Genomic DNA, 24,237 nt, shown 5'->3' on the forward strand with positions numbered 1-24,237 from the left:
AAACGTTGGAGTTAGCCGTTATCTTGTAGAATACCTTATCCAGTTATTGTAGTAGTACATTAGATTTGAGACGTAAATCTGTCAGTTTAGACCAGAATTTTCATGTACATACAGGGTGCGCCACCTAAAACAAAACACAGCTGTTTTTTCGCTTCATGAAAAAGTTGTGCAAAAAAGCTCGGACAGGTCAAGGAAGGGAAAGGTGTTTTACTATATATTTATGGTGATTGCCGTCAACACCTAGGAAGAGGATGAACCACCCTTAAGATTTTAAATGAGAAGGGGGGTTGCGTGATACATCAAATTAACGTTTTTTTGTAGCATTTTGTGTTGTTACAAAAATTTCTTACTTTGAAGCAACCGCTGATGAGTAAATCGATTATTTCCTTATGAACCAAACTTGATGATAAAATCGTGGATTTTGCGAGGTAATAATAATGCGTTTTATGGATCAAGAAAAACAACTAAAAACTATGATTAAATTAACATTCTTTTTTCTTCTCTGTTAAAATTCAATGCGATCTAATTATTGTTAATAAGTAATTCAAAATGGACAAAGTTTAATGTTTTTTCGCTATAATAAAAATAAAATCCTTATCAACACGTTTTTGCCTGGAACTATCGAAAACATCCAATGTTAAACTCATTTAGTTTGTCAGTCTCAGGTGACCTGGTAATTTATCGTCTGTGTTAATCGTTAAAAATGGTTTATACGACTGCAGAGATAATGGAAATTATTGAATGATTTTTTGTAAATGGAAGAAGTGCGAAGGCACTAGTGGTTTCGACCAACCTTATGGAAACAAGTACGTAAGCCGAAAGTATGCGCTGGAATTAGTACCGAAGTTTAGACAACTGGTTCAATCCGTAACGTAAAGAAGTATTCTAGACGCCCATCAGAAATGAAGGGGAAAGGGGGGGGGGGTAAGAGTTTTGGGGCAAAGCTTTTAGAACCAACAATTAGTGCAAGGCATTTGTCGACTTTCACTGGAATAAGAGCAGCCAACATTGACAGATTTTTAAAATTTATACAAATTTCATCTCTACAAAATAAAACTTGTCCAAAAATTAAACGAGAACGATTTTGACCGTCGACTACAGTTTTGCAAACTCATAAGCCAAAGAAGACTTCGCTAATCCCCAATTAGTAGATCTTGTCGAAAATAATCCGGATTATTCAGAAAATCTATTGCGGTTCCAACAAGATGGTGCACCACCTCACTACGCTATGACGGTCCGGCAATTTCTAAATGAAAATATTCCTGGTCGTTGGATTGGTAGAAGGTGTCCAATTGAATGGCCTGCCAGGTCTCCAGATTTGACTCCATTGGACTTCTTCTTACGGGATCGTCTCAAGTCGAAATTGTACGCCACTCCTCCAGAGACTTTGGAGGTTTAGCGAGAACGCATTGTTAATGAATGCCTCCAAATAACCTTCAGAATGTACGACAGCGTTTTGAACAGTTGATTTAGGTGCTTTTGCGCGTTATGTATATGTAGTGTTCATAAAGAAATAGTCGATTTGCTCATCGGCGGTTGTTTCAAAGTGAGAAATTTTTGTAACACATAAAGTCGTTCAAAACACCCTTAATTTGATTTATCGCTCGAACCTTCTTTCCATTTGAAATTTTAGGGATGGTTCATCCCCTGCTCAGGAGGTGAAGGCAATCACCATAAATATCTGATAAAAAAAACCTTTCCCTTCCTTGACGTGTCCGAGCATTTTTGCACAACTTTTTTATCAATCGATGTTTTGTTTTAGTTGGCACGCCCTGTATATCAAAACCCCTTTGTATTTGTCTGTATTGTAGCCCATTTATGCGTCGCCGTGTGACCATATGTGCAAAGTTGTTAATGTCTTCTGACTGCAGTTCTTTTATTACATGTCCTGTAGAGGACCTGCATAAATCTGTCGGCATTATGCCAACTAATAGATCACTGTACAAAATATGTAAAGGCGATGCACAAGACAGTCGCTAGATGGTTATCACTGAAGTTGGCCTTTATTTCGTTGTAGAAAGCAATTACACCGCCATAAGTTTGTATTAGCTTGAGCATCAACATGTACGTTTTTTCCTATTGTGGAGAAAAACTGTTAATGAAACGAAAAAACCTAATTTCATATATGAATTTCATGATCTAGACGTTTTAACCTCGGTCGAAAAGATATTTAGTTTCGTACTCATTTGAGGTTCGTGCAAACCCCTCCTAAGTTTAACATAAGCTTGTCAGATATCGTTACCTGGCTTTGGTAATCCGGGCCTTATCGGCAGCTTTCTCTTGTCAGAAATTAGCCTAGGGTGTCCTCTATCGAATGCGACGTCGTCATCAACGGTGGTCAAGCCGCCGATAAGCTATTGTATTCGACCGTTACATCTCCACCTTAAATTTGTTTGAACGGTAAAAAAACCTCAAAATTCGTTAAAAAAAGGCATTTAATAAACCGATAAATGCATCTATAATGTGAGAATCTTGGAGATAATTGCGTCTTTCAGTGTTCAAGATGACGCTACGCCCTTAAAGGTAGAGCTAGATGATTAAAAATTATTTCGAGCAATTTCTCGTGTGCAATTTCCTATTATATATTTTTTTCGCACTGATCTATCACTAGTGGTTTTCAATGTACAGCCAGTGATCATTATTAACGCGCCATCCGATACAAAGTCATTAATGTAATCCGCATTACAGTGCATTATATAAATTACTGAACATTACATTGCATTAGTTGCAGTGGAGGTTGCATTGCGTTGCATTATCTGCGTCGCTATTGACATTAATAGAAATTTGCAGCAATGAACTTGGCAATAATTTACTTTTAAATTCCGTTTATTGATCAAATTTGTCATGCGATTTTTGAGGATAAACTGGGTTTAAGGGCAAACTCGCGGCGGACAGGTAGAGTTGGTGCCACAACCCCTAGATCGCATTACTGCACACTACGCTGCGACGCTGTGTGTGTTATGCGGCATTACAAGCTGCGTTTCGTCCCGTTGCCGGTAAAGTTTCCAAAAATATTTGTCTGACAAATGTTAAAAGTGCGTTTTGTATGTTAATATTTGTAATATTTTACAATATTGTTAAAAGGCCGATTTAAGTGTAACAAGACAGCTGCTGCAAATTAGAAAAGTTCAATTTCACAATTTCTCTCATGGAGCGTTCAATTTCATCATCTTACCATTCTATTGCGTTAATTTTTTCCTAAAGTTTCCTCATGCTGATTTGATGAATAAAAGTTTTGCGACATTATCTCTAATTAGTCCCATTCTCTCGGACTATTAGTCCTGTATCATAAGGACAATGTGGGAGACGAAGAAAGCGCCTCAATTTCACAGCTTTACCTAATGAAATTAAAGTGCTTTGTTCCTATTGCACAGCATTCTTAGGGAACGTAAATAAACCGTTTAAGCAAAAACGATTAGAGATCAGATCGCAAAAGCCAGTATTTTCGAAATCGGTATGAAGAAGCCCATAAAATGAAATAACAGTATTATACAAGGCGTTCTGAGAAGTGTCCCATTGGAAAAATTTAGATTTTAAGTCATAGATCTTTCGCTTTACATTGAATGGTCTGTTCAGGAGTATTTTTAAACTATTAAAATGTGTAGAACAATATAAAATGTAAAAATGCGGTTTTGTTTCAGTAGTTTTTTCGCAGGTTTGTGGCAATAGATTGAAATAAACGTGTTGAATTTCAATAAACTGTTAAATTTGAAACTCATTAAAAAAATACTCAACCATGAACGAAACCGGGAGTCTTCCGTAACAATAAGTTCTTCAAACAAGCCCGCTATACGAGCCTCTCGTGTGGTAACAATCGTTTGTTATTTGTCAAAGCGTGAGTTATGGCCCGTCCCGTAACCCGGTAGTGAAGTGGTATCGAAAATGAGCGGAATAGCGTGCTGATGTCCAAATATTGAACATCAAAGATTGCGAAAGTGGCTTAAAGCAGACGATTTAGTAGAACGAGACGTTTTTCAATCTCTATCTGATCCAATCTACTTAAAAATCTAGGCCGGAGCCCGATTATTTCTGCAGCTTACTAACGCAATTGAGCGAGAGCTATATACAGTCAGTGACATCAATCTTTGAACCCTCGCGTTTGCACTAAATATACACAGAGGAAGAAAAGAAAAGGAATGGTTATTATGGATACATTAACAAATATAAATGTCACTTGAACATTCCCGAAATACTGGAAAATATCCTTCTGGATGCTCAGTAATGGTTTATTCAGTACTTGGTGTGACCACCTTTGGCACTATGACTGCTTTCAGTCTTCGTGGCTTAGAAGAAACGAACTTTTCCAAATAACCAAGTGGTGTTTCTCCCATTCCTTTTTCCGCCTCTCTCGCAGTTCTGTCAAGTTTGATACCGGCTTCTCACGAACTTTCTTGTCCAAACATTCCCACAGGTGCTCAATGGGATTGAGGTCTGGGGACTGGGGCGGCGCTTCGACCACTTTTGGTCGCACACTCGCTTTATGCTTGGGTTCATCATCCTGGTAGAACCGAAATATGTCCAAGATCCCTGGTTTTTCTGCACTGGGTCGTAGATTCTTTTTCAGAATATCAACGTACATTGCAGCATCCATATTCCCTGTAATAAAGTACGATGCACCTACTCGCTGCGAAACATCCCCGGACCTCGATGTTACCGCCGCCATGTTTTACTGATGCGGTCAAATTTTTGCTGTCTAGGGCCGTATGGGGTTTGCGCCGTACTTTTACTTCGGGTTAAACTTGGACTCATGAGTAAAAGTCACATCATGCCGAAAAGTTTCCGACTCAAATTGATGTTTCGTTGGAAAATTTAGCCGCCTTTCCTTGCTCACTGCACTAATGTCGGGTGTCCGTCGAGCAGTACACGAGAAGTGCCCCATCTCCTTTATCGCCCCATGAACAGTTACAGCTGCAATCGTCACTCCTTTCCTCTGTGATAACTCTGCAGCTAATTTGGGTGCACTAATTTTGGGATTTTTTTCTATTTCCCTCTTAATCGACTTCGGTCAATTTTTTCGGTTGATCTTTCTGAGGAATTAATAAACGGTGGCTCGTTTCGCATTTAATAATTTCGCCATTTGACCACCCGATAAACCTTCATCGTAGTTCGAAATTACGAGTTTACGCACCTCAAGGGGGCATATTGGCCTTTACGCGACATTACCGAACTCGCATACACGTGAGCATTTCTTGTCTGTGTTAGGACTATTAATCAATTATCTGAAAATATCACGGGGGTTCGGCTCTAAATTCCCCCTAAGATAAGTGTGAGAAAACGGTAAAAGACTGCTATGAACCCCCTCGCATTTCTTGTTTGTGTTAAGATCATTAACCGGCATTATCCGAAAGTGGTACAGGCCTTTGGTCCCAAGGTCTTCCCGAGATTAACGTGGGAAGAGAGGGTTGTTTATGAGTTCCTTTAGCGTAGGTGAGAAAAATGGTTAAGGGTTGGTACCCGCGAGAAAAAGAGTGGACAGCCCTTGCGTCCTATCGGTCTCTCACGAAGAGGGAATGTGTTCTGGGTGCGGATACCGAGCCGTATCGGGGATTCCATTTTCGGGTTACGGGGAGTAAAGAAGTGCTTCGAGAACTCATATCGTTTTTTCCCACCTTCCAACCATGAACCCCACATACATATATTAAAACCTTTCTGAATCTCGACGAAAACCATAACGATTCCTAGCTAAATCTTTCTAGTTGTATCAGCAGAAAAGAAGTTGTAACGCGTAAGGTTCCCACGGCTCACGTGCGAGCTCTGGCATCATCGGCGTGTTCGCAGATCAATGTAACGCGTCACTGTGCTGCAATTCCACATATTCTTCAATGAATTCGAATCCGGAACATTGATTTTGCTCAAATTTTGATAATTCAGACTTTGACGTTGTCTTTCTAATTTAAGAGCTAAAGTGACACAATATATCAAATAATTATCGAGATATAGGCCTTTGAAAATCATACCGTGTGTTCAAAGATTGATGGCACTCACTGTACATATTTCAACTTTAAAAATTGCGACTCTTATTTGTGAGACTTCCGTACATTTAGAAGGAGCAACAGCAAATATTCATATGGAACGTTTCATATTAGACCTGGTATCGGATGAACCTATTCAGGAATGCTACAATGGTTCGGGGTCTCGCTCGGGACTTTTTTAATGCTGTATATACAGGGGGAGTCACACTAATTAGGCTTAACACTTTTCATTTAACCTTGTTTGAAAAACATCCTTTATACGTCCAAGCTAACGCTTAAGACGACTGATGTCCTGATTGGTGTGGAAGAATGATTAGTGTCCTCGACTTGAGTTTGTTTGGATTCGGTTTTGGTGACAAATACTAGATTAGCGAGCTTCCAGAGACATAAACTTTTGAATGAGAACATAAAGGTCAATTTTGATCATTTCCGCATCTATTATGATCAAGTCGTAGGTAGCTCAAGGTCGCGGTGCAAGATGTGCCAAAATGGTTAAACGCGAGTAATTACATATCAATTAATGGAGTCAGTTTCTTAATGAAATCAGTTTTTGGCGGTCATTTTTGAATACCTGTAATTTCGACAGGAGACATTTCTCCACAAAGTTTATAGCTGTTTTATATAACGTTTTGAGTCAGGAAATTGACGCTTTAAAAACTTGATTCTTAATTATGACTCACCCTGTACAGCTTACGTTACACGAGAGTATCTCAGATTCGACGTTCAATAAGATGTTAACGTAATTAAGAAAAAAGTGAGATTTAAGGTGAGGTGCTCACGTAAGCATTTGCTTACACAACGTTTGTGAATTACAGGGTGATTGAAATGAAAAAATAATGTGTTTGTTTCCGAACTGTCGAAGCGCCTGAAACCAAATTGGACGCACAGCGGCCCCTATGAAGTTCCTCAAGAAAGGTTCATCAGAGGCCAAAATATTGGCACTTAGTAGACCCAGTATCAATAACCAATAGAAAAGGCGTAATATGTATCGGAAAAAATAGGCCTCATCGTGGGATACGGCGTTCAGTTATTGATTCAAGGTACCCCTTGATATTATTCTATATCTGCCAGCGCTTTGCTATAAAATTGATTTTGGTTATTTATTGCTTTTAAGGGGATTGCATTAGGGTCATGAGCATGAATCATGTATCACGAATATAAACACTCAATAAAGAAAACAACCTTTCCTGAAGTCTTGACGTAAGAACCTGCGACATATGTGTATGTGAAGTGCATTGCTAAGCATTATTTCCATTACATTTCACCTTACATGTTATTTATATGAAATACCAAGTAATCCATAATACGATAAAATATTTAGTACATTACCCCCACTAGCCTCAGAATACAATAAGCTCTGAGTAATTTGGAGGACAAAGTATTATTATTTTTTTTTTAATTAGTATTATTCACAATAAAATGCTCGTTCACTTTCCTGTGGGGGGGGGGGGGATATATAATTATTAAAATAAAAAAAATATATTATCACTATTGTGTGTAGTTGGAGAGTCTACCCCTCGGTCCTTGAATCTATAGAGGAGGAAACACGCCAAATGGGCCCTTTAAAATCTCGCATTGATTTAAAATTCTCTATAGGGTTTAGCAAAAAAAAATCAACGTTTTTTTTTTTTTTTATTGAGCCTCGTAGATACGATAAAATGTGTTGCCATCCTTATTTGGTTGACTGGCGTTGGAGCTTATTTTGCCCGAATTCATTAACATATTAAAACTGTTAAAAGTTTAATTTTTATACCAAAATGGTAAAAAATCATAAACGGCAATTAAGGTCCGGGATATAAAGATTATTTTAATAACCAGCTGAACTGACTGGCTGTCAGCGCAGCTCACGATAAAAACTTCTATTATGACAAAAGTGCTAAATTATTCAGTATTCTCTAAGAGAACTTCTATTCTTTTGTTGATGGGATATTTGTGTTCAGTTTGCGAGTGTTGGGACCATCGCCTCTAACCCAGACATCCATCGGCAGAAAGAGAAGCTCATCATTAGTTTAATATATTACATATGTACAGTTAGGTGGACTTTACATTGTGTTTTACTGAATTTCATAGCTTCTTGGAACGGCATCACTCCTCTAAACAGCGCATGACAAAATCTCGGGCCAAAAATATCCCTAAAGTTTCACAAAGCTAAAGCCGGTTTTTCATGCTACAGATTGATTTATCAGTTATGATGAATTAATAGATTAATTTCAAACTACTGGTAAGAACTCCAGCTAATTTATCAAAGAACTCGGGAATGAAAGAAAGCTCTACTTTTTCCCTTTAACTTTAATTATTGCCCGGTATGCTATTAAACAATTCACACGTCATTAAATTATTATTGAAGATCCTTCGGTGATTAAATGCATTGATATTTATATACCAATATATTATGTATTGACATTTTAATGGTTAAATAATATTAGAGATAATTATCACAGGATTGGTATTGGTACTTGGTGTCAAACAAGGAACCACTACATTTCCGATTTTTGACCTAAGGCTTTAACCTAAGCGATGTTGCGTAGAAGTTTTCCTATCAGTTCAAGAAGATAGATTAGATTAGATTTGCCATGATCTCATACTGAGATATACATAATTATGCACAATAGATGATCTTTTATTCGGCATCATTATACCGGTTCTAAATTACCTCCTCCTCCCCTCCTCCCCTCTCTTGTTGAGTTTTCAGTATTTGTTTTTTGAAGAGCATCATTAAATGGGACAACAAAAACATTCTCCCTTAAAGTTTATCTATTTTTTTTTTTTAATGTTGCTTAGGCCGCCGGTGGCGCAAAATGGCCGATTTTTCCAAGTTGAAACATGGGTCGAGTGACGCCTCGCAATAAAGGTCTTTTAAATACATTCAAAACCCATCGATTGGTCTTTGAGGAAAAAATGGATAAATTTAGCAGGAAATGCAATGCGAACTTAGGTAAATGGCACTTAAACAATGAAAAAACTTGTTTGTTGATGGGAAGTTGTTTTTTTCCCATTTTGTGCTTGCCCACAGTCTTCGGCTATTTTTGTTTATCTTTTTATTGGTTTTTTTTTAAATCAAAGACTGTCGAGGAGCACGGAATCTAAAGAAAAAACAATTTCTTATCAACAAACAAGTTCTTCATTGTTTACGTACTATATATTCAACTGAGTTTGTATTGCATTTTTTACCAAATTTATACCTGTTTTTCCGAAAAACTAATCGACAGAACTTGAACCGCACTGCGTCGTTCGATGTAGTCTTAAAAAACTTTTAATTTGGGGCGTCACTTGGACCATATCACAACTCTAAAAAATCGACTATTTCCTGCTACCCGTGACGTAAGCCACATTACAAAAAAGAACAAAAGTCAAAATATATTTTTTTCCTATTTGATGCCGCCTTCGAATTTAAAAAAATTGTTAAAAATTAAGAGGGGAGGGGACAATTTAGGGTCGCACGGTATACGACAATTCGATAAATGCGACTTTCAAAAGAGACGAATTTTATGTAGCCGAGTGTGGTTTTGTCCAAGTTCGAGGGCGGCTTTGTGAGCTTTTCAGTTGCTGAAATATTCGTCTTTCAGCAGCTGGGCATTCACTCGTCCAACCGTTTTCTCATTCATCATCTATGCACAGCCTGCGTTCAGTGTTATCCACCAGACTGATCTTCTACATGCGGTGTCGCAGGCAAGAATGCCTCTCTTGTACTATCACGGAACTGGCACTGTGGGTCAAATTGGGTCTACCTGTATGGGTATCTCGAGAACTATAAAGGCTAGAAAAATGGTCGAAAAACGATAAGTTCGGGGGAATTTCTTGACCGGTGAGACGCTATTTCGACGGCAAATTTGAGTTTTTTCGTTTCGGATTTATTTTCGATAAGCCAAAAGCATGCGTTTTTGAAAAAATCCTATGAACTCCCAAAGTGAAAATGTTTCAATATTTTGCAAATTTGTAGAAACGTTTTCGGAGCGACTTCTTGTAACCTGCCCAGCTCTGCGTCCATTGGTCAATCACGACTGCTTAATTATGTGTTTATCACACAGTTGTAAGGAACCTTTATGCTTTTCAGTGGTACGTTACATTACAGACATGTGTATTTACATTATGTCAAAAAACGATAAAGTCTATTTTTCAAAGTTAACCATGACCTCGACGGCGTTCGTTTTGCAAAACAAGTGTTGTTATCGCAATAATTAACGACCTACAATAATTAATTAATTAATTGTGTAAGTGAAGTAAGGAAGGTTAGCTCAGTTTTCACTAATAAATTAATATTAACTTCTTTAATATTCTCAAAATGATGTTCCTTTATGTCGATGCAGTTCGGACGTTTTTCAAAGACGGTATTAGTTACTCGGCAAATGGTGCTTTCATTAAGACTCATTAAAATATCTCAGACTCCATTTTCCAACTATTATGTAACTACAGGGGGTTTAAATTAATACCCAGTTTTTTTTTATAAATTCTCAAAAATAAAATTCCAGGGACGTAATCCTTGGGGCCTAGCTCTTTGTTTAATGATTGTTAATTTGATGTCTCCTCAGCATTAAACGTTTGTCTTAATTAATTTTAAACTTTGCATAGAGCGGTGACGCAATGTGGCCCTGTTAGGGCCACATTGCGTCACTGATCGCTCACGGAGAACTATAGCTCTTAAGAGCCAATAGCCGGCGGTCATCTTTCCAGTGGATCCTAACATCTTTGCCCGGTTAACGTTTAATTTTACAGGAATCGTCTTGTCTAATAACAATCTACAACATTTCGTTCTTTAAGTATTAATTTTTTGGGTGAACTCACCGCATATGCCACAGCACGCATCCAGTTCTGTCTCGTAGCCTGCGTTTGGTTACTTGGTGAGGGCTCTCAGTGGCTTGAAAATTGTGATTGTTCTTGTTGAATAATCCATAGTGGCCAAAATGCGCCGCTTTTGTCTAAATAATGTCACATTTTATACTGAAGTTGCGGGTTTCTTAATACTGGTTTAAAAGCCCGTTTGGTCAATGCAACAGGAGTCGGATAGAGTCTGTTCCTTTTCATCCCTGAACAATACTCGCATAAAACGAGCGATACTTATTTCCTTTCGGGGCTCTTTAAATTGTCTTCCTTGTGGGAACTGTTCTCGATTTCGATGAATTTATTCTAGATTGTGCTCTAAGCTTATTATTCCGGATCTGATGTTTCGATAATGCTTGTCCCGCGCTCCTTCAAAATATCCATGAATATCTTAGGTTCATTTCATGCTTTTCGAATAATCTTGCGCTAGCTTGCGGCCTATCAGGGCAAAGTCGCAAGTACTTGGCAGAGGCAAGATTGTTCTCCTATTACATTTAAATCAAACAATATCACGCATCTTTTCACTGGAACATTCGAAGATCATTGTAGATCAAAAGTTAGAACTGAATCTGACCGATGTGTTATTATTTTCGCGTTATTCAATACGCTCATGCACAGCGTTGGTTGGGTTCTGCGGCAAAGACGGCTCAACACCGACTTGGAAAAAAATTTAGTTTTTTTATATCAATCGCATTTTTCCTTCGTTTAAATCGAGCGAAGCTCAAGGGCTTGATACGCCACTGGTTCTTTTCAACTGCGTTAACTCAGGTTGGCCATAGACGATCAAAAAGTTGATGTCTCAGAACCAAAGAGCTCGCAAAGAGTTGTCCCAACAAGGACTATGAAAATTTGAAAAATTCTTTGAATTCAGCCCGAATTGCAGACGCGAGCTTTCGCTAATGCCAACTCCATAACTTTTTCCATTTAACCATTTTCCTATCTGTTATAGTGCTCGAGCATCCCACCCATGTAGGACTGATTTGGATCACACTGCATAGATTAAACAAGGGGTAGCTACATTTTGCCACTCTTGAAACACTAGATCAATCGAGCTATTCATGTTGAATATACGATCCGGGTCGGTCCATTAATCCGAAAAACAACTTTTCAAAAATCATTCTGAATATTTTCAAAGTGGACACTTAGCTAATTAACAATTTCAGCGTCGATAACTCAAAAACTCGTAGAGCAATTGGCTTAATTAAAGCTTCAAATTGATTATCTCAACGAGCGATAAGCCAGCGTTAACCTGTAGCTTCTCTTTCAGTATCTCGGAAACGAAGTCATTTTAATTTCTATTTTCGCGAATTGAAAATTTCTCAAAATGGAGCCGCGTTAAAATGTATTTCCGATGCTTCCGGCTCGGAAGAAGATATTTATGCAGCCTTCGTATGGTATTCCAGTTAATTGATATGAGCCAAAAACAACACCTCGCAAATGTCGAAGGTGTGCTAAAATTCCCAAATCAGATATGTCAGATTTACAGATAATTTATCGTAATGGGTTATATTAGATGCTAATTCGATATTTATATAAACTTTCAATATTTGCCATCTTCGGAAAAATCACACAGCTGGTACTGGATATTTATTTTCAACCTATGAGTTTTGCCATCCCAGGATTGTAGCCTTGAAAAGTGAGAGCTACAGCATGGTAATTGAAGACATCGGTACGGGTAAACGTATCATGTGACATTTAGAGATTTCGAGATAATTGAAAAAACGCGTTTCGTGCTAAAAATAGAACTTCTTTAATTTTTAAATAATTTCAAACGGTGCTACTACATACAGCGGATAAAATTAAACAGTTCTTGTGGTGTTTTCTAATACTAAATCATGCAGTACAGGGTGTCCAACGAATATGGGCCACTATCCGTATTTCGGAAACTATGACTGGGAAAAAGGTGAAACTTGGGTGTCACACTGAAGTGGGGGTGATCTGTCGATTAAAAATATTTTCGCGAAAATACCGCTTCCGGTTATACCGGAGACGAATGTCAACTCGCTTATTTTACAGGGAACACCCTATATATTATTATAACAAATTTCGATTATTTGGAACATTGTGAACATTTTTCGTGTATAGTGTTCACGGTTCGCGAGATTTTTTGAATAAAAAAAAAAAAATTGGACTTTCAGCCATGAACGTATTTTCGAAAAATCGAAAGTGGCTAAGTATTTTGCATTGAAATTCGCGCTATTGCACAAAATGCCTCTTAGTCCTTGGATCGGTGAGTTGAATCAAGTTTCTTCATACAGGGTAGCCAAAGAGAGAGTCCAAAATTGTTCAAGAATTGTAAAAAACTCAAATTTTTTAAATAGGAACCCCCAATTTTTTCAACTAATACATATTTAACACCAAAAATAAGTACTACTTTCAATCCAATCGTCTAGACATAAATCTAACCGTTTCCATTTTATAAAAAAAAAAAAGAAAAAAAAGAAAAAAAAAGAAAGAAAAAAAGAATAAAAAAGAAAGAAAAAAAAGAAAAGAAAACACTTTTCAATGTTCAGGAAAAAACCACAACCTATGGGCCACACTGTATGTGTACCTGGTGTGGACGGTTTACGTTAAATAGTGGAGAGGCAGTTCCTGTTACGATTGTTGCTTCTAGAGTAATGGGATTCTTCAGCAGTGAATTGCTTAACATGATTCAAAACGCAATTCAATACATCATCGTCCGCTTTCCGTTGACGGTTTTTATGATGCCGCCGCATCTCTGGTGCTACAGCGGAATGTCCAAATTTTACTATAATATGTGTCAGTTCTACTTTTTTTCTACCAATTCCGTATAAGGAACATAAAGCATTTCTACATACTTCTATAATTTGCTCGTCACATGTCAGAAAATATTTAAATGTGATGTTTTTGATCATATTCCGCTGTGTCAATGACTGCGAGCTGGTTCAGTTTCGAGACTTGAACGCCGAGACATTTTTTTTATTGACATCTAGTTTGTAAAATTGTTTTAAAATTGCATATCTGGTCTCAATATTAAATTTCACAGTGCATTTGATGCGACAATTTTCCTTACAAAGTAATCCATTGTCGCCTTTTCATAACTTTCCCTTTTTTCAAAACATATTTTTCTCCCCTTTGTCTCGATACTGACGCTCTTTTTCGTTTCCAATTCTCAAGATTGCACATTCTTGTTTTTTACAAATCTTAAGAAATACTTCGAATGTTTTATCTGCCTTGATATTTAATCCCGTTTCGATTTTTTTAAATTAATTGAATAAATTTTCACCTAATGACTCTCTGGCTCTATCTCCAATTGATTTGAACCATCACGATCGCAATTTTCGTTATAATTAGCACAATACTCGCTTTCCGATCGTCGCTACTTTGGACCAAACCGAAAACGAAGCGTTTGATCTTATTTCTAGTGGCTATAGAGGGTGTTGCAAATTAATAGGCCAGTCCGCCGACCATAAATTCCTTGAGCGAAAATTATTACACTTTCCTTATGCAACTTTTTTCTTTGGCGCTTTACACTCACGAAGCATGGTGTTGACGTTGCTAAAATAAATTAACGTTGTTAATAAATTCAGCATTTCTTGACATATTTTAATGAAATTTTGCATTGAGTTTGCACAGTTCAATGAGGCGCACTTTTCCTATAATGCGAATAACAAAGTTTGAGACCCGAGTGGGAAAAACGGGGGGGTCATGGACACGTTTCCCCCCCGATTTTTCCTGATCGCGTCAATGGTGAACGTGTTTAAGTTTTTTTTTTAACAAAACGTTCATATAACTTAATTTTTCTCAAATTTTAATTTACCGTTTCGTTGAGAGCATAATCCAGCATGTTATCTCCCAGAACATGGCACCCATTTTTCTTTCGTATCGAGAATGTATCTCTAAAAACTCGATATATTGTCATAAGAGTATCTTAAATATCATGTTATGAGTTAAACAATCTTTCCCTTAGTATCTCTTCTAGGTTTTAATGGATTTTACGCAAGTTGAGTCGTTTTAGCAAGCGAACAACGATTTCGGAAAGTTAAAGGTAAATAATAATAACACAACTAAATGGCCCGAATGAATCTACGTAGAATGTTCAATATAATTGCAGAAATGCGAAAATTGCGAAATATTTGTGATTTCACTTGAAATCATTCTGCACCTTCTTCGATTCTTTTTCGCGAAAATTGCTCATTTAGAATCGGAACCGCACTAAGGAGATCTTTCATAGTCGCCAAAAACAGAAATCTAGCGGATTCAGGTCTGTAGAACGAGCTGGCCACTGAATAAGCGCTGGTTTCCGGCCAATCCAGCGATTATTGAAGACCACGTTCAGATGGTTTCTGACGCATATTTGAAGACAAATCATCAAGTAAATCGACGAAGGAATTTCTTCAAAAAAATTGTTCAGCATTTGACCGTGGAGGTGTGAAAACCGGACCTTAGGGAAAATTGTCAACTATTCCTGCCCAGACGTTTAAAGAAAAATTTACTCGATGACGTCTCTCTACGGCAGTTTTTCGATTATCTTCTGCCCATACATGGGTGTTGTGTGTATTCGTAAATCCATTGCGCGTAAATGGGGCTTCGTCCGAAAATCAAATAAATCTAAGAGATCTAACATCATGATTATTTCACTGGCGAAGCCAATTACGAAAAGTAACTCTTGTTGGAAAGTCTAGTGGTGGAAGAGCGTGGATTTTCTGAACATAACATGGGTACCATAAATTTTGCCCTAAGACTCTATGGACATCACTAAAACTAACGCGTGCATCTTTGTTAATCCCATTTATTTCTGTAGGTATTAGTCGAGGATTTACAGCCGGGTTTGGTGCCGCCATTGAAAGTAAGATTAGAAGTTGCTCTGCATATTTCTTAATAAAAAAAAGCTAATAATTGCCCTGACAACCTGTCTGATTGTCACACATGTAATTCGACGATAATAATGCAACGCACATTTCGCACAAAAATAAACGATAGAGGCGTTCCCGATGTAAAAGAAAAACGAGCGCCCTGTATTGAGAGGAAATACGCTGGAATATCTTCGAAAAAGAGCGGCAAGTAAACTTGCACGAGTTAAAAAAATTTGGATAAAGGATCGTTTAGTTTAAAAAAAAATGAAACTGGTTCGCCATTGACGTACCCGAAAAAAAGTTGGTGGGGGGAAAAGTGCCTACGGCCTCCCATTATCCCTGCTCTGGGCGCCGTTTTGTTTACCCATATTATGGAAAATGGACGTTTGATCAAACCGTACATCACTGCAAAACTCCATTAAATTGTGTCAGGAGGCCTCGAAGTTGTTAACGAAATTAGTCGTTCGTAGCAACTTCGACACTCTCCGTTGTGAGCGTCAGCAGCCAATGGGAAAAACGGGCTTAAGGAAAGTCAAATTATTTTCGCTCGAGGAACCTGCAGTTAACGGATTGGCCCGCTCATTCGCGACACCCTGTACAACGTTGTTTACTTAATAAATTTTATTCTAAGCAATCTAGGTTGTCACTAAAAAATGTTAATTGTTTCTGATTCAAACTACACACTTCCAGTAAGTATTAGTAGGTAATTGCCACGTACCTCTAATGCCATGCTTTTAAGTTCTACCAGTACTTGGTTGTTGCTCACTGTAATTTTGCTGTTCCATCGTGTCTACAAACTTGTCAAGTGATTTCCTATTTGTTTTTGCTAAAATGTTTAGCAAATTAACGCACCGACTGAGTCTCTCACGCATAGCCTCAAATGCTAAACACATCACCAAAGCGCCAAGGGGGATAAGGAGATTTATGAATTTTGAGTTAATAAAGTTGTCAGATAACGAAATTAGAACATGACACTTTTATTCACTAACATGTTTACGTTGTTAGTGTGACTTAGCACCTTCATCCATTCTGAAATTCCTCGATTTTAAAGGAAATATGAAATCGCTCGTTTCAGATTCGATCTGTTCGATTTCTGGTAAAAATCAATCATGTCCGTGAGTCGGCAGTCTTTACGTCCTCCTCTAATCTACCAACTGGAAGAGTCAAGTTCATCGGATCTATGACTCGTCCGCATCGTGCGGAAAGAAGTGTGGAATGGAAGATTTGACCTCCTCTTATCTACGCGAAAGTAGATCTGTTCTTTTGTGAAGACCACATGGCCGAGGGGGCAAATCAAAGGGCCTGCAGTATCGGTCCCTAATTGTAGAGCGGTGGCGAAGTTCCCGATCTTCTGTGTAGTCAGTTCTTAAGGAACCTCGCTGGCGACGACGCCTCCTGACTGCAATTAATGAAGACAGAGTTGAGGTATCTCGAGTGAGACTATTTCTAAACCCCGCGTGTGTTACGATGTATGGCAGGAACGTCCGAAATGTCAAAGATTTTGCAAAAAACGCGACATCACCCCCTCAACCGCTCACGTTTCCACCGGTAATTCTCCCTGTCGAGCTCTACCGAGTGAACGCTCAAGAAGAATTTCCGCTGATAAGCTACATAGCAAACCAAACGGGCCTGCGACCAGGCTGCTACAGGGGCAGATTTGGCAGAGAGCAAATGGATTTTTTTATGTGGTGATTAACTCCGTTCGGTAAATAAGCGAAAATTTTCACTTTCTGCTTTATCTTGGCAACTCGGGAGCTAATCTCCCAAGAGGAAAACAGTGTCGACCTAAGCAACTTGAGCCTTCCCCAACAGTGTCGTTGTAGAGGCACACCGTAGGTGTGCGATATATGAGTATTATGAGTGAGACCTTCAGTTGTCGCGTCATTAACATCGAGTTCCGTGATAACTTTGTTTATTACCGTAACACCGCAAGTGCGTAGGGCAGCTCTTAGAAAACTAAACTAGTTGTTTTCCTGTTACTGCCACAGTCTGCGAAAAATACCATTCAATGCCACCCATAGAAATTCCTTATAATTACAGTTAAGACAGAATCGGACTTCGTGAATTCGAGCTTTAGCGAAGCGGCTACATGTGTAAGCTCTTGGCACGGCTTTTGATGAATCAACCCGATTTAATTCCAGAATTAATTGAAAGGGAACAGGCAAAGTAACAGCAATATTCGCTGTAGCTTGTACAAACTCTTGCCAAGTCTAGACGATTAATTTACCTGCCCAAACATAAATCAAATCAATTTTTCGATGTAAATGTAAGATAAATAACGGTAACATTAAAGAGAATTTACATCTTTAAATGTTTTGAAGGATATTGCTCGTGTTTGTGTTCGTCTAACTAACTCCAGTTTCAAATTGATACACTGCGGGGACTGGCAATCTCGATTGGAGATGCGATAGAGCGTTTTCTGTTTACATATACAAATTTAATACATACTTATGCAAATGCAATATATATATTGGATCTACTCAGTGTCGTCCACGAAACTAACTCTTCTGTTAGGAAATCTTCGGAGTACTGCTCATCCAGTGCTTCCAATCAAAGGACCGTTGGGCGCATATCCCGACTCTCTGTTCTGGACCTGGCAAAGCCCCTCTCACTTAGCTTTAATGCTAAAGTCCTGACATGAATTTTTGTCGGTCGTCTGTTCTTTCAACAACGTACCAAAGATTTATTTATTAGGTACCAATTTCTTCTGGTAATTTACTTTAATCAACCATATTAAAACCATTTAACCGGAGCAAATTATTTTATTGTTACATTTCGGTCGGGTCAACGTTTAGGACACATTCAAAACACCTATAACGAGGTCATAAACCTGACGCTTTGAGTGGAAGAAATTCGTAAACCAATTACTGAAATGCCATATAGAGAGCAGTGCGTAATGCAGAATTCCAAGTAAGTATACGGGGTGATTCGCGTAGTCCGTTCGTCGGAATATTTTCAGAAACTGAAAAAGACAACCTTCTCAAATCTGGTAGGCATCGGCTCACTAGGTCGTATTTAATTTTATGGAAATAGTTTTTACTAGTACAGAGTTGCCAATTTCGAACTCCAACTATCACCAATGCCAACATCGAAAATTCAAATGAGACCCCTAGTATATTTAGACATTTTTCACGATTCCTGGCAAATCTGCAACATCCGGTAGTTGTGCAACACTTAAACAGAATTTTCGCTGTTATAACTTATTTAAAGCTTAATTTGATCAATTTGGTCGATTTGTGTTCATTTCGCTTTGATCATATGGTCTCAGAGCAAAATAATCGTTTTGGACAGTTTTAACTTATTTAAATCCTAATTTCATCAGGTTGGTCGATTTCTCTTTGATCATAAGGTTTCACAAGAATATCGTCGTTTCCGACAGTTTTGGTTCGTTTACAATTTTCCCCGCTTGAACTTCAGTAAAACCCCGTTTGATAGATCTGGTTGCCTCTTGAACGCCTCGAAACGAAACCGCCAAAGATGTCGCAATGCGCAGGCTCTTTCGTTTGAAATTTCGATTAACGGCACATGTAAGCCTCATAAGTATGGGAGAAATTTTATGAATTTTATCGTACAAAGTATTTTTTTAGAATTATTTTTGAATTGCTCGTAATTTCTTTAAATCCTGCATGTGCATTCTTCGTTGCGCGTTACAAGACTCCAGTGGCCTACAACACTTGTACACCAGCAGCCAAGTGCCGCATCGCTCGTCGGAGACCAATGGGTTTTTTTTTTCATTAAACTCCATCTATAACATTTCGTTGGTAACTCGGCGGCACGTGTTTCTACCTATTGGCTTCATCATGCATGTGTTTCTAGTGAATCGAAATTTAAAAATAAAATAATTTGTTCTGGCTAAATGGCTTTAATATGGCCGTATTAATATGCTGTTTATTACCAGGTTTTCAGATATACGAAACATGTGTGTGTATACCTATTTTGAGCGTAAATATTACGTTCAAATTTAGGACGAGCACACACCACACGGGCATATCAGTTATTGCGGCAAATCTACGGGGTGATAGCTGTTTTGCGGTCAGGTCGCCATGTATTTTTCCGATTTGTTTACCTGTCACAACAGCTGTTACCTGTATTACCTATTACCCTGTAGATTTTCAGCACCTCCATCGTATTGTGCGCGCAGGACATTTGCGAGCATATATTTATACGGGGCGTTCTGTTAATGCTGCGGAGCGGGTATATTTAAGAAACTGTAACTGGTGGGAGATCGAATTAAAAATGCTTCCATTGAATAACCCATCCAACATTAGGACGTGAAAGTGGGTTAATTTAATACATTTTGTTGGAAGCTTAATAGACTATTTTACAGCTGTCTGAAAAGTTAAACAAAAATTCAAGGGCATTTGCTCTAAAATAGCTCTTTTTTGAGGCACAGTTGATGGGAAAAAAATTCTCGGGCAATGGTACTGTCCCTAATAATCCTCGGTTACAGGGATTCAAAATCATTCAAAAAGACCTATGAAATCGTTAGTTTCGAATAGAATTGTCGACACTGCCACAACGAAAATATTCTTCTTAATCATATTTTCGGCGAAAATTTTTATTTCAAGCTTCGACCATTTAGACATTTAATGGCTGCCGGCGTCAAAGCTCGAAAATTATTAACAATATTATTGTAGTTTATGCTTTCAGCATATTTTGCATTTGTCCCACTGGGATTCCATCAATTTATCCTCGTTTTTTTCTCTCACATCCTGTGTATGTCAACCTTAATGCCTCACGTTATTCCAACATGCAACGCATTTAATTAATGACGATTCGTATCTAGTTCTGTTAGTTTATACAGGGCGTTTCAGAATAGCGTGTCATAAATTTAAGGGATGATTCTAGGAGTGATTTTGAGAAAAAAGTTTATATGACCATGGGCCCGTTTTCGCTTTCTGTCTGAAATGCAGGGCGTTAAAATTTGCTATATATTTTTGAGCAAGTCCGGGCCTGTATTAAATATTTTTATCAAACTTGGTGGGCGTAAGTTAGGTGTAGAAACATATCTTTTAAAAGAAATGCGAATTTTTAAATGCAAGCGGCGGCGCCCCCCGGGCAACGGCCCTGATTTTTTTTTTGAAAAGTACATTGCGCCGCTGCTTTTTCAAAAAATCAAAATCGTTTTCTTAACGGAGGACACTTTCAGCGACTTATTTAATTTTTGTTCGTCCGAATGGTCGTCATAAATTGCTATAAATTAAGTTTCATTATAACTAATTTGGTCGCTATTATAACATACAATGTTAACTAATCCGTTAATCCGTTTAAAAACGCTCGATGTTACGGAAAAATCTTAAGAAACCATTTTTTAACCGAAACAACTAAAACGATTTTGATTTTTTGAAAAAGCAGCGGCGCAACATATTTTTCACAAAAGTGATCAGGGTCGTGGCCTTGGGGGCGCCGCTGCTTGCATTAAAAAATTCGTTTTTATTTCTTTCTCTCTTTTCTTCTTTCTTAGAAGATATGTGTCCACGCCTAATTACGCCCGCCAAGTGTGACAAAAATGTTCAATGCAGGTCCGGACTTACTGAAGAAATATTGCAAATTTTAACGCTCTGAATTTCAGACAGAAAACGAAAACGGACCTGGGTTCATATAAACCGTTTTTCTGAAAATCACTTATTGTCTTGTTTGTCACAACCCCTTAAATTTATGACGTACTATTCTGACACACCCCGTATAAAAATGGTGAAAACGCGATGGTTCGGTTAAAGTTTGATTTTTTTCATTTTTATGATTCTCTGAAGTGATTATACAGGGTAAAAATACCTATTAGTATTACTTCGATCAACAAATGAGTTACATCGCGCGCTAACGAATTGTGGTTTTCGAAACTCCCAAAATGCACTTCATAGTTCCATTCCTCCTTGGAGGTGATCATTCTAGACTCCATTTGCACGCCCTCGTCAAATTGAGCGAAACGGAGAGCCACTTCTATTTATGAGCTATTTTTGTTGCCATTCACGTACGTAGTCAATTTTGACACCCCGTTGAACTTACGAGTGATTCCCGGATTAGAGGCTCCGACAATGGAAAGATTCCGGATTTCAATTTGCAAAGTTTTCCGTCAAAAACGGCCGCTTCCATGGAAAATGCACTTTCCTTTCTGATTAATTTTGTGATCCGAGAATACTTACTACAGTTGACAAGCGCTTATTAACCTAAATATATGTGTATGTATTCAACAATTAGCATAACGTCTAGAAATTTGAAAATGCGTTAACAATTATTATTGTCATTTGCTTGTTAGAAGTTGTTACGGTAACGAAGTGCATAATTTAAGAATTTTATTTTTCCTTTCAAAAATTTTAACATTTGTTATAGTTCCGTAAATTTGTTCAGCTCGTCCATTTCGCGACGGTTTTATGTGGAAATTTACGTGTTACGTTGGTTTTAAAAAATGAGCAGTATCACTTGATGTACCTGCAGTAGTTTTTCACTGGAACCACGGACTGAGAAATCAATGTTCCTCGAAAAGAGGCTTTCCCAAGGTAACTGATGCCATTGTACACGGTTTTTCATCAAAGCGCATTGAAATAATATCACAGAACACAAATCATTTTTAAACGTATCTAGTTTTTACCTTCCTCGTACACATTCCAGCACCATTGGGCAAAAAATATTTCCCGATCCCAAAATTGCAGATTTATCACCTTTAAGGACAGTTTCTGTGGTTGCTCGTGATTGCTAGTTGGTACTCGTCCATTCGTGATAACTTTATTTTCAATATTGTCGTCATTTTTTTTATTTTTGTGTTCTAATGTATTCTTGTGAGTGAACGTGCGATTATGTGTCGGCAGCAAATAATAATTGGTAATTAGTAGTTTTTAGTGAAATTTACAACCCTCCTTCTACCCGCGACAAATCAGCATTCATATTTACGTTTGTCGCCACGTTAATTTGGTTCTTTTACTTTTTCAGATACGAATGATCTTTTATGGGAGCCACATTGCCCATCTTTCTCCGGGGGCCCCATGATCACCATCATGGCTCCGTTTACGCGAAGGGACACACGCTTGCGTGTTCTATTCGTGCTACTTTTTCACTTCTTTTTATTCTTGCCTATATCATTCTCAGTAGTTGATGGAGCTGAACTTTTACGACCTATCACCGAAGGTGGTGGTAAGTAAATAGTTTTTTTTTTTCAAATTAAATAAGAGTTGTACGGAATGCAAGCTCCTATTAAGCTCGCCTTGAAAGTTCGTGGTTACGAAAAAAAGACAGCTTTTACGGGGCTTTAGAACGAACGCGTTTGGACCAATAAAATCGTCGTACGAATGAGAAAATAATTTCAGTTAAATTAAATTTTGCATTTCATTGCATAAAATGTATGAAAACGGTCCAGTCCCATCTAATACAGGGTTATTTCAAAGTCCCCGGGCCCGATTATTTTCCTTATCATTGATAAGTCGCCGCAAGTTCTCATGGAATTGATTAATATATCGATCTTCTGAAGTTAAGATTACATTAATTTTTTTCTGTTTTTGTTAGTTTTATTTTTAACGAAAGCGTTATTTATTGAAACCGACTCCGGCGACAAATAAATACGATCGACATTTGCAACTTCAAATTCACCAATTCGGACCTCATTGGTTTCGACGAAGTGCGTTGCATCATACAGGGTGTCTGGAAATAACGTTGAAAAATTTTAGGAGGCGATTCTAGAGGTTGAAATGAAAAAAAAAAGTCCTTATAAACATACCCCAAAAAATGCTTCTTAAAGGGGCTAGAATCTCTTAAAGATGTTTTTTTTCGCAATATTTTCAAAACGGTTTGCGTTAAAATTACGAAATTCGGCATACTTTCATAAGTCGGAATGGGAAACCTTTCGTTGTCTTAATAATTGCAAATTTTAGTCAGGGACGTCGCATGCAGGGGGTCTCCTACGTAAATTTTGCCTTGACTTTTTTGATTGTGACAATTCTTTATTTTCGAAATCAAATTGCTGACCCGCAAATATTCTCTAGTAAAAAAAGTCCTCTCGTTTCATCTCGTTAGGATAGACCGTTTTCCAGAAAAATAGATTTTTATAAATTGGTGCGCGATCACAGGGACATAGAAATGTATCTTAATGAACGCAGTAGGCACCCTTGTAATAGAAATATTTTTTTATTGACCAGCAATTACAAGGCAAATTTTTTGTAATTATTACTCATGAAAAGTGTTGAAAATGGCCTCCGTTCACCTCAGTACATCTCCTTATTTTTTTCTTTATGGAAAATCGTACATTTCCATGTCCCTGTAATCGCACATCGGTTTATAAAAATCAAATTTTCTGCAAAACGGCCAATACAGACACGACGGCACTTTTTTACTGAAAAATATGTCCGAATCGGTAATTTGATTTCAAAAATAAAGAATTGTCACAAACAAAAAAATTCATGCAATATTTACGTAGGAGACCCCCCGTATGTGACGACCTTGACTAAAACTTGCGATTATTAACACAAAGAAGGTTTTCCCATTCTAACTTATTAAAATATACCGATTTTCTTCATTTTAACACAAACCGTTTCGAGAATATTGGGAAAAAACATCTTCAGGGGTCCTCCTTTAAACGGTTCTAACCCCTTTAAGAAGCACTTTTTGGGGTATGTGTAAAAGAACTTTTTATTATTTTAACC

At 37.8% G+C, this 24,237-nt stretch overlaps 1 protein-coding gene and 1 pseudogene across 2 annotated transcripts in view; one reads left to right on the forward strand and one right to left on the reverse strand.

The window, feature by feature from the left end:
* LOC136347070 (insulin-like receptor) overlaps window positions 1-24,237 on the forward strand; it is a 56,419-nt gene that overhangs the window by 11,808 nt on the left and 20,374 nt on the right. Inside the window, exons 1-2 of one of the 2 annotated variants that reach the window (XM_066296716.1) lie at window positions 22,274-22,426; window positions 22,535-22,735. In XM_066296716.1, coding sequence (XP_066152813.1) covers window positions 22,402-22,426; window positions 22,535-22,735 — 226 coding nt within the window. In that variant the 5' untranslated portion in view covers window positions 22,274-22,401. Of the gene's footprint in view, window positions 1-22,273; window positions 22,427-22,534; window positions 22,736-24,237 lie in introns of those variants that run through there. The other variant, XM_066296717.1, reaches the window with a different exon arrangement.
* On the reverse strand, window positions 13,318-13,937 carry LOC136347031 (uncharacterized; annotated as a pseudogene).

Source organism: Euwallacea fornicatus, chromosome 26, assembly GCF_040115645.1.
Source record: "Euwallacea fornicatus isolate EFF26 chromosome 26, ASM4011564v1, whole genome shotgun sequence".
In the NCBI taxonomy this organism is placed as follows: Eukaryota; Metazoa; Arthropoda; class Insecta; order Coleoptera; family Curculionidae; genus Euwallacea; species Euwallacea fornicatus.